Source organism: Lissotriton vulgaris, unplaced genomic scaffold (assembly GCF_964263255.1).
Source record: "Lissotriton vulgaris unplaced genomic scaffold, aLisVul1.2 SCAFFOLD_1841, whole genome shotgun sequence".
Lineage (NCBI taxonomy): Eukaryota > Metazoa > Chordata > Amphibia > Caudata > Salamandridae > Lissotriton > Lissotriton vulgaris.
The window spans coordinates 49,217-60,726 of record NW_028247076.1 but is presented as its reverse complement, the minus strand read 5'-3'; the positions used below and the strand labels follow the sequence as shown (position 1 = coordinate 60,726).

The window sequence follows — 11,510 nt, the reverse complement described above, 5'->3', positions numbered from 1 at the left end:
ATAATGCACTTAAGAGTATATGGTATGGCATTATCCCGGAACAGCTAAGGGAATTGGTGCCGACAGCTGCAAACAGGCTCAGATCATGCTAGAGCACCATCTCACATAATACCAAGCACTCTGCCTCCAGGATTGTTAAAGCCTGCCATAGGAGTGACTTATAGGTATATATGTGTCCAGATATAGGTTTAGATATAGGTATACTATATCTAAGCAAGGGGTGATTACACCACCTTGCCCCAGCTGAGTGATCAGCCAGTTGTGTCAATTTAAGGTCCAGCCAGGGGTGGCAATAGATATGCTGCAGCCCCTGGTAGGCCTTGGATGCACCTATGCCCTGGGCACCTATAGTGCACTGTACAGGGGGTGATAAGGTGTCCAGTATCAGATTGGTTATGCACCTAAGGGGCATGGAGTCCATTTTACAGAGAGAGCAGATAGCCTGGGGCCCTGATTAGCAGGGAACCAGGCCAACTAAGTCGAAAACCAGCTAAACACAGGCAAAAAATCTGGGGTAACCATAGTCAGGTGTCCACCTTCCTACACAACCCCCCCCCCCTCCCAAACGAAAGGAGATAAGGCTATCCTTGACCAGGTAAGCCTATATTGCCTGAGTGGCCATATAAGGAAGTACCTGCACTAGCATGGTTACCCCCTGTCTCATGGTCCACTAAGCAATCCCTCACCCTTGGGGTATTAGAGGGTCTCCACCATAGGGAATCACTACCTTGGGTGTGTTTTTGCAAAGTAAAAGGCTGGTGTTGATATGGAGTACTGAAGTGAGGCTCCACTAATTTAGGGCTCAGCTTCCTCCAATTATCTTCCACCATGTGTGCCTTTCTTTCATCAACTGAGTTGCACTGTGCTCTCAGGGTCAACCTCTTGCTACCGAAAGCTGGAGGCTGGGTTCCTTTGGTTGGCTTACTGGAGGGACAGTTCAGGTTTGGGCCCTTTGGGTCCCAGGTTTGGCTGTGCCCAACACAATCCATCTGTGGGAGGTCCCTAACTACTTTTAGGGGGGATCCCTCAGGAGTGTTTAAAGTTTTCACCTGGCTAGGGCTGTTAGCTTTGGTGCCCCTAATCTGCTGATGGGGGTGCTTTATTTGACAGGGGGCCCTTTGGGGCTCACTGTCCTTCTTGTCCTCTGCAGCCCTGGGCTGACTAAGGCAAGGGAGAGAGGGGCAGGTTACCTGCTCCAGACTGGGTCCCACCTGAGAAGGGTCCACTACCATCAGGGGCTCTGTCAGACTAGGCCTAACAACCTCTGGGACAGTTCCTTCATCAGGGGTAAGATCAGTTCCCTGAGGAGGCTGATCCTGTCCTAATGTCTGGTGGGAGGGAGATTTCTCTTCCTCCTCAGTGCTCTCTGTTTGTGTGGAGTGATCCATCATTTCAGGCTTCACAACACATGAATTAGTTTGAGTTTGGGCTGTGACCATCACAGCCCCACCAACCTTTTCAGGAGGAGACTCAGTTTGGGTATGGGCTGTTATCATAACAGCTCTGCTAACTTGTTCAGGAAGGGCTTCTGCTAAAGTTGGGGCTGAGTCTTGCACAGCCCTACCAACCTTTTCGGGAAGGACATCTTGGATTGGGGCTGTGGCCAACACAGCCCCACTAACCTTTCCATGGGCATTCATCATTCTAGAATGGATTTTCTGTTCAACCTCAGCCCAGGCTGGGACTTCCAAATCATTTCCAAGTAGGCAGTCTATAGGCACGTTTGCTGACACTGCCACTCTCTTTGGGCCAGTGACACCTCCCCAGCTGAGACTTACTACTGCCATGGGATGATTGGTTTGTATTCCATCAATGTTTGTCACCTGGTATGTGGCAACAGGTAAAAGTTGCCTTGAGGGGACTAGGCACTCAGCCAACATGGTGATGCTAGCCCCTGTGTCTCTAAAGGCCTCAACTTTCAAACCATTGACGAGGGGCTCCTGTCTATACTTGCTCAAAGTGTTTGGGCAATCAGTGAAGTTGGCAAACCCCATGCCATTTTCACAGACAGAAGTGGTTGGGGACCTGGGTAGGCCAGAGTCCACCTGTGCTCCAAAAGTAAACCCACCCAGATTCCTGGGGGTGCTCCCACTTCCTGGTGGATTACTGCTAACAGTAACAGGAGGTGTTGGGGCTGCTTTTAGAGGTATATTTTGTTTATTGCCATTCTTTGGACAACAGCTGTCTGATTTCCAATGGCCAGTCTGTTTACAGACATGGCAGTATGGCTTTTTCTGTGTAGAGGAAGTGTCTTGGGACCCATCCCCATCCTTGGAGTTTTGGGACCCTGGGGAAGTCTTCTCTTTTGATTTATCCCCACCCTTTTCTTGAGGCTTGGTAGACTCCTTCTTCTGGTCATTACCCTGATTTCTAGGCCTAATCCTGGTTCTGACCCATTTATCTGGCCTCTTTCCCAATTCTTGGGGAGAGGTCAAATCTGAGTCCACCAGGTGCTGGTATAAAAGCTGGTTCTGACAATTACTCAGGATCTGCTCCCTCATAATCAAATTATACAATCCTGTTAAGTCATGTACTTTGCTGCCATGTAGCCAACCCTCCAGAGCCTTAGTAGCACAATCTACAAAATCAGTCCAGTCCTGAGTCTGTGTCTTCTGGGTGTCTCTGAACTTTAACCTGTATTGTTCAGTGGTTAAGCCAAACCCATCTATTAGAGCACTATTCAGGACATTGTAGTTTTTAGCATCCTCCTGTCTGACAGTGAGGAGCTTATCCCTCCCTTTCTCAGAAAAGGAGTACCATAAGATTGCTGCCCACTGTTCTTGAGGAACCTGCTGTACCATGCAGGCTCTCTCCAGAGCAGTTATCCACTTGTGGATGTCATCCCCTTCCTTGTAGGGGGGCACAATCTTTGTCAGGTTTCTAGTATCATAGGACCCGTCTTTCTCTCTAGGAATACTGTTGCTGCCACCAGTGGCATCTAAGCCACACAATTTTTGCTCCCTTGCCAAGGCAAGTTTAGCTTGGCGCAGGGCTACCTCTTCCCTCTCTATCTGGAGTTCGACAGCCCTCATTCTAGCCCTATGTTCTTTTCTCTGGGGGGAAGTCATTCCCCTTTGAGATTCCCTTGAGGCACTAGAAATATGAGAGTCCCTTGAGGAAGATCTCATTCTTCTATTACCGGAGGGAATTATGTTATAGGATCTGGGGAGGTGCTCGCCCTCTCCATTCCTATGTAGGTCCAAGTTGGTTTGGTTAAGCCTCCCAACTAGTATCTGAATATCCCCTTCGTCCTGATCTGAATCTTCACCATTTGATTCGGGGTCCACCACCACATCTTCTAGGGGGGTGATCTCAATCTCTGGGGGATTCACTCCATCTCCTGATACTAAGGGAGCTATGCTAGCCTTCTCTAGCTCATCCTTCTCCAGGATGCCTATCAGGACGGGAATGGTAGGGTTGTGACCCTTTTTCAGCCCCCTTGCAGTGCACAGGGCACTCAGGTCCTTATGGCTGAATTTGTCATAGCTGGAAGGTGCCTTGGTAAAGTCTACCAACACAGGTGAAGAGCCTGAAGCTCCCTATGTGCCAGCCATGACTGCTAGTGAGGTGTAAGTAGTGCACTTACCTACACTAAGTGGTTTCCTACTGTACCTTGCTAGTGAGTTGTAGGCAGGGTGTGCTAAGCCCTTTGATCTACAACTACTAAGTTCAGTAGAACTTAAATATGCTAAGCTTTGTTTATATGTACCTAAGGTACTTGATGTGATCTTTCAATTTAATAAAAAGATTGCAATGGTAAAACAACAGCAAGTTCAAATCCCACCGCTGCCACCAATGTGAGAAGTTGGCCTGATATATGATGTCTCCAATTCTGGGGGCACCTTGTATCAGTCCAAACAATCCCTTATGGTGTCTGGTTGTAAGTCAACCTTATAGACAAGCTATCCTAAGGGTAGCATGGACTAAGCAGCCTTAAAGGCTTAACTCAAGAGGTCGTGTTAAGCAAGCTGTTTTACCAATCACAATCCTGTAATATCAAATGAAAGGACACTACACAAGTTATATATTATAAAAATATATGTATTTATTTATTTATTTATTTTTGCTATTTTTAAAGCGCGCAAATACCCATACGGGTGTCTCGGCGCTGTTGCTCAAGGAACTCTTACTCTATGAGGATGGTTAAACAGAGGAGAAAAGCCATGTCTTGAGGCTCTTTCGGAATTTAATGAGGGTGGGGGCAGTTTTGATATGCAGTGGGAGGGTATTCCATAACTTGGCAGTAGCTGTAGTGAAGCACCTGTCTCCCCAAGTCGCTTTTTTTGTCCGAGGGACAGACAGCATGCAAGTAGTTGAGGATCGAAGTGTTCTGCGGTGCTCCAGAGGATGAAGAGCTAATTTTAGGAACTTAGGCCCTGGATAATTCAGGGTCTTGTAAGCTATACAAAGAGCCTTAAATTTTATCCGTTTTCTGATTGGAAGCCAGTGGAGTTCTTTGAGACGGTGGGATACTGAGGTGAATTTGGGGATTGAAAGTAAAATTCTTGCAGCCGCATTCTGGACGGTTTGGAATTTATTAAGGACTCCTTCCTGCGCGTTGAGAAGCAAGGAATTGCAGTAGTCCGTTTTTGAGAACACAAGAGTACTAATGAGAGTTTTGCCCGCCGATTGAGGAAGATATGGGAGAAGTTTCTTGATTCTTTTGAGTATAAAGAATGCAGATGATGTCACAGTATTGGCGTGGTGATGGAAGGTCAGTTTGTTATCAAAGATAACTCCTAAGTTACGAACCTTAGTCACCGGTTCGGGGGGGGATCCCAACTCCGGTGGCCACCATTGTGGGGACCATGCTGGTTTCAAGCTCCCGAATGTCATCACCTCCGTTTTATCAGAGTTAAGCTTGAGGCAATTTGATGACATCCAGGAGCTTATTGCCTTCATACCCTCCCGGAAATTGGCTGCCACACTGGTTCCGTTGTCATGTACCGATAGCACTAATTGCGTGTCATCGGCATATGTGGTCAATGCAATGCCATAAGATTTTATCACCCTCGCCAAGTCCGATACATAGATATTAAAAAGCGTCGGACTTAGCGAGGAACCTTGTGGGACTCCACAGGGGAGAGAAAAGGTCTGGGAGGTGTAGTTACCCATTTTGACAATCTGTGGCCGATTGGCGAGAAATGAGGCAATCAGGTCTTTGGCCGTTCCTCCTATTCCCAGGGCTGCGACACGGTCGATCAGAGTGATATGATCGACCGTGTCGAAAGCAGCGGAGAGATCTAGGAGTATCAAGACAGCTGATCCTCCCTTGTCCATAGTTGTTCTAATTTCATCAGCGGCTTTCAGTAGTGCCGTCTCAGTCCCATGACCCTGCCTGAAACCGAACTGAGTGTCGTCTAGCAAGTTGTTGGTGTTTATGAATTTTGACAGCTGCAGGTTCATGGATTTTTCAAAAATCTTAGCTGGAAAAGGGAGACAAGCAATTGGTCTGTAGCTTGCTGGTATAAGAGGGTCTAGCGTGGGTTTTTTCAGCAATGGTTTTATTATTGCTTCTTTCCAGACAGAAGGATATGTTCCCGTAGAGAACATGGCATTACATATTGTGACTAATGAAGGGGAAATTGCTTCTGGTATGCGGTTAAGGATGGAAGGGGGGCAGGGGTCCCGGGGGGAGCCAGATTTGGTGCTGACTACTAGACGTTGAATATGATCTTTGTCTACCGGTTGAAAGGATACAAAGGTTGGTGAGTTACTGGTAGAGGGAGAAGTCACAGGTTGTAGCGGGTTAGAGCGTGAAAAAGTCTGGAAGATGGAACTGACTTTTTCCTCAAAGAAGCTAGCCAAGGCATCGGTCAGTGATTGAGAGGTCTCTAGGGGCGGCGTCGGGGGGTTGGATAAGGTAGTTACTACCCTAAATAATTCTCCGGATGAATTTTTTGCCTGGTTGATCTGAGTAACATAGTAGTGACTTTTCTCAGTAGTTATCGCTCTTTTATAGATAGCGAGGGCATTTTTGTAGGTAGATTTGTCTGCCGGGCTGTAGTTGCGGCGCCATTGTCTTTCCAAGTTCCTGCAATGTTGTTTCTGCATGCGTAGGGCCTCCGTGAACCATGGGGCTGAAGTTGTTGTTCTGTTCCGGTGTGTAGTTTTGGGAGGGGCTAGTATGTTACAGGCCTAGAATAATCCTCTGTACTCTTTATGAGTGCAGGGGCACAAGCGTTTAAACAAAAGCATGGTTAACCATATAAAAGTTGCACAATTATGGATAAGGCCCAGGGGGCCACTCAAACCATATACTAAAAAAGTGGTATAAGTATCCCTAATCGAACAGTGGTTAGGCCTAGGGCCTAGGGAATCGCTGGGACCAATCGGGACTAGCAATGCTGAAGTCGGGAAAAGCCCACAGGAGTCGGGTGCAGCGCTTAAAGCACACACACACACCAGTGCAAATTCAATGGTGCGTAAAAGTTACAAAGTTACCGTTAAAGGAACCTTCCGACTGACCTAGAAGGACAAAACTTTAGACACGTACACTAGAGGTGTGTACCAGTATAGGAGCACTGGCGTTGCTGAGTTACCTCACCCACAGGAAGCGGGTGCATAGGTGCAAAGTAGTGTCGGGTTTCGTCACGCAGGTCGATGGTGCCTGAAGATGAAGGTGCTGCAGGCGTCGGGAGGAGAAGTGTCCGGTGTGATCCAAGGGTGGATCAAAGATGGTAATGACTTGAAAGCAGAGGGGACAGAGTCTGGGTCACTCAGCAGTGGCCAGGGTGGAACCAGGCAATGTCGGGCGCAATCAGGTCGATGTTGAGAAGCTTGTCTCCACTGCCACGTGGACTCTGGGGCACAGAGGATGTCCATGAGTGGATCACGAGCTGTCCTACAAAGGCTCTCGCTGTTGGCGGTGTCGGCTTCCGGATTGGAGCAAACAAACCTTGGCAAGCGCAACCCACGCAGGATTCAAAGATCGCTTCTTACTCGGACCAGGAAGGTCAGAGCGGGTGCTCCTTTTCAGGGGAGCGAGGGCCAGTCCAGAGCAACCGGACTGGCAGGTCAAATTCAAAGGTTCGTTGGTACTGGGGCCGCAAGCCAACGGGCAAGTGACCGGACCAATGCGTCAAGCCAAAAGATGCAGAAGAGCCCCACGCAGCACTCTGTGAGTGTAGAGGGGTGATCTTCGGAGCAAGAGTGGCTCAGGGTTAGGGCTTCTCAAACCCCAATGCACAGCTTCGAGGGAGCCTTGGAAGCTGCACGGTCAGCGCCTCGTGGTCTTTCCAAGATGGCCGGCCCCACGCTTCAGGTCACCTCCACAGTTCTCAGCTTTGCAGGGACTGTGGATCGGGCTGTTAGAAGGCAGGAACGCTGGATCTTGTTGAACTCTGTCACTCGAGTTCCGGCGGGAACTGCAAGAAAGCAAACGGTGAGGTGCTGGATGGTGCCTGTTTGCGCAGGGTGGTCACTCCTTGACCACAAGGGAGATTATTCAGTCTTCTACAGCAAAAAGGATGTCGAAGGGTCCAGAGTTTTGTTTCATAAGTTTCAGTCAGGATAATCCGAGTGCGTTGGCACTGCTCCCACCTATATACCAATCTAGTGGGCTGGATTACCTGCTAGGTCCCTCCTATGGGTGGGACCCAGGAAGGGGGTGGTTACACCCCTTTCCCTTTGTCCAGGGTCACGCTGGGACTGGGGCTGGTGTGCCCCTAGAACCGGTTTGACCGGATTATGCAAGGGGAAGCCTTGTGCTCCCCAGGCAGTGTCTGGTTTCTTTCAAACCTCACTGCTACAATCCACTATCTCCTGTCTGGGGTGGTGTGACACCTCCCCGCGACAGGAAACCCTTTGTCCAGGCCTCCTCTGCCAAGTTTCGGTCAGCAGCAGGAGGCCAGACTCGTGTCTGTGGCAGAAGCGTCCATTTTGTGATGCTGAGGCTCTTTTAAAATCAACCGCGTTTTAGTAAAGTAACATGTCTTCTCCCTCTAGAGGGGTGGAATGCTATCCCCGTTGCCAGGATTGGCGAGGGGATAGTATTCCAAATCGTATGACACCTTACACGATATGTTTTGATAAAGCCAAACCAAAGTTATCATATAAGCGCAATGGATTATAATGCACTTAAGAGTATATGGTATGGCATTATCCCGGAACAGCTAAGGGAATTGGTGCCGACAGCTGCAGACAGGCTCAGCTCATGCTAGAGCACCATCTCAAATAAAACCAAGCACTCTGCCTCCAGGATTGTTAAGGCCTGCCATAGGAGTGACTTATAGGTATATATGTGTCCAGATATAGGTTTAGATATAGGTATACTATATCTAAGCAAGGGATGATTACACCACCTTGCCCCAGCTGAGTGATCAGCCAGTTGTGTCAATTTAAGGTCCAGCCAGGGGTGGCAATAGATATGCTGCAGCCCCTGGTAGGCCTTGGATGCACCTATGCCCTGGGCACCTATAGTGCACTGTACAGGGGCTGATAAGGTGTCCAGTATCAGATTGGTTATGCACCTAAGGGGCATGGAGTCCATTTTACAGAAAGAGCAGATAGTCTGGGTCCCTGATTAGCAGGGAACCAGGCCAACTAAGTCGAAAACCAGCTAAACACAGGCAAAAAATCTGGGGTAACCATAGTCAGGTGTCCACCTTCCTACACAACCCCCCCCCCCAAACGAAAGGAGATAAGGCTATCCTTGACCAGGTAAGCCTATATTGCCTGAGTGGCCATATAAGGAAGTACCTGCACTAGCATGGTTACCCCCTGTCTCATGGTCCACTAAGCAAACCCTCACCCTTGGGGTATTAGAGGGTCTCCACCATAGGGAATCACTACCTTGGGTGTGTTTTTGCAAAGTAAAAGGCTGGTGTTGATATGGAGTACTGAAGTGAGGCTCCACTAATTTAGGGCTCAGCTTCCTCCAATTATCTCCCATCATGTGTGCCTTTCTTTCATCAACTTAGTTGCACTGTGCTCTCAGGGTCAACCTCTTGCTACCGAAAGCTGGAGGCTGGGTTCCTTTGGTTGGATTACTGGAGGGACAGTTCAGGTTTGGGCCCTTTGGGTCCCAGGTTTGGCTGTGCCCAACACAATCCATCTGTGGGAGGTCCCTAACTACTTTTAGGGGAGATCCTTCAGGAGTGTTTAAAGTTTTTACCTGGCTAGGGCTACTAGCTTTGGTGCCCCTAATCTGCTGATGGGGGTGCTTTATTTGACAGGGGGCCCTTTGGGGCTCACTGTCCTTCTTGTCCTCTGCAGCCCTGGGCTGACTAAGGCAAGGGAGAGAGGGGCAGGTTACCTGCTCCAGACTGGGTCCCACCTGAGAAGGGTCCACTGCCATCAGGGGCTCTGTCAGGCTAGGCCTAACAACCTCTGGGACAGTTCCTTCATCAGGGGTAAGATCAGTTCCCTGAGGAGGCTGATCCTGTCCTAATGTCTGGTGGGAGGGAGATTTCTCTTCCTCCTCAATGCTCTCTGTTTGTGTGGAGTGATCCATCATTTCAGGCTTCACAACACATGAATTAGTTTGAGTTTGGGCTGTGGCCATCACAGCCCCACCAACCTTTTCAGGAGGAGACTCAGTTTGGGTATGGGCTGTTATCATAACAGCTCTGCTAACTTGTTCAGGAAGGGTTTCTGCTAAAGTTGGGGCTGAGTTTTGCACAGCCCTACCAACCTTTTCGGGAAGGACATCTTGGATTGGGGCTGTGGCCAACACAGCCCCACTAACCTTTCCATGGGCATTTATCATTCTAGAATGGATTTTCTGTTCAACCTCAGCCCAGGCTGAGATTTCCAAATCATTTCCAAGTAGGCAGTCTACAGGCAAGTTTGCTGACACTGCCACTCTCTTTGGGCCAGTGACACCTCCCCAGCTGAGACTTACTACTGCCATGGGATGATTGGTTTGTATTCCATCAATGTTTGTCACCTGGTATGTGGCACCAGGTAAAAGTTGCCTTGAGGGGACTAGGCACTCAGCCAACATGGTGATGCTAGCCCCTGTGTCTCTAAAGGCCTCAACTTTCAAACCATTGATGAGGGGCTCCTGTCTATACTTGCTCAAAGTGTTTGGGCAATCAGTGAAGTTGGCAAACCACATGCCATTTACACAGACAGAAGTGGTTGGGGACCTGCGTAGGCCAGAGTCCACCTGTGCTCCAAAAGTAAACCCAACCAGATTCCTGGGGGTGCTCCCACTTCCTGGGGGATTACTGCTAACAGTAACAGGAGGTGTTGGAGCTGTTTTTGGAGGTATATTTTATTGCCATTCTTTGGACAACAGCTGTCTGATTTCCAATGGCCAGTCTGTTTACAGACATGGCAGTATGGCTTTTTCTGTGTAGAGGAAGTGTCTTGGGACCCACCCCCATCCTTGGAGTTTTGGGACCCTGGGGAAGTCTTCTCTTTTGATTTATCCCCACCCTTTTCTGAGGCTTGGTAGACTCCTTCTTCTGGTCATTACCCTGATTTCTAGGCCTAATCCTGGTTCTGACCCATTTATCTGCCCTCTTTCCCAAATCTTGGGGAGAGGTCAAATCTGAGTCCACCAGGTGCTGGTGTAAAAGCTGGTTCTGACAATTACTCAGGATCTGCTCCCTCATAATCAAATTATACAATCCTGTAAAGTCATGTACTTTGCTGCCATGTAGCCAACCCTCCTGAGCCTTAGTAGCACAATCTACAAAATCAGTCCAGTCCTGAGTCTGTGTCTTCTGGGTGTCTCTGAACTTTAACCTGTATTGTTCAGTGGTTAAGTCAAACCCATCTATTAGAGCACTCTTCAGGACATTGTAGTTTTTAGCATCCTCCTGTCTGACAGTGAGGAGCTTATCCCTCCCTTACTCAGAAAAGGAGTACCATAAGATTGCTGCCCACTGTTCTTGAGCAACCTGCTGTGCCATGCAGGCTCTCTCCAGAGCAGTTATCCACTTGTGGATGTCATCCCCTTCCTTGTAGGGGGGCACAATCTTTGTCAGGTTTCTAGTATCATAGGACCTGTCTTTCTCTCTAGGAATACTGTTGCTGCCACCAGTGGCATCTAAGCCACATAATTGTTTCTCCCTTGCCAAGGCAAGTTTAGTTTGGGCCAGGGATACCTCTTCCCTCTCTATCTGGAGTTGGACAGCCCTCATTCTAGCCCTATGTTCTTTTCTCTGGGGGGAAAGTCATTCCCCTTTGAGATTCCCTTGAGGCACTAGAAATACGAGAGTCCCTTGAGGAAGATCTCATTGTTCTATTACCTGAGGGAATTATGTTATAGGATCTGGGGAGGTGCTCGCCCTCTCCATTCCTATGTAGGTCCAAGTTGGTTTGGTTAAGCCTCGCAACTAGTACCTGGATATCCCCTTGGTCCTGATCTAAATCTTCACCATTTGATTCGGGGTCCACCTCCACATCTTCTAGGGGGGTGATCTCAATCTCTGGGGGATTCACTCCATCTCCTGATACTAAGGGAGCTATGCTAGCCTTCTCTAGCTCATCCTTCTCCAGGATGCCTATCAGGATGGGAATGGTAGGGTTGTGACCCTTTTTCAGCCCCCTTGCAGTGC

General features: G+C 48.7%; 1 protein-coding gene across 1 annotated transcript; it reads right to left on the bottom strand.

Annotated features, from left to right (window-relative positions):
• Window positions 1-581: 581 nt before the first annotated feature.
• Window positions 582-2,501, bottom strand: LOC147665642 (uncharacterized). Its single transcript, XM_086949619.1, has one exon. The coding sequence runs from the start codon at window positions 2,499-2,501 to the stop codon at window positions 582-584; it is 1,920 nt and encodes a 639-aa protein (XP_086805745.1).
• Window positions 2,502-11,510: the final 9,009 nt, after the last annotated feature.

Excerpts from the sequence above, each read along its gene's own strand:
- LOC147665642 (XM_086949619.1), bottom strand. The coding sequence starts at position 2,501 with ATGAGGGAGCAGATCCTGAGTAATTGTCAGAACCAGCTTTTATACCAG.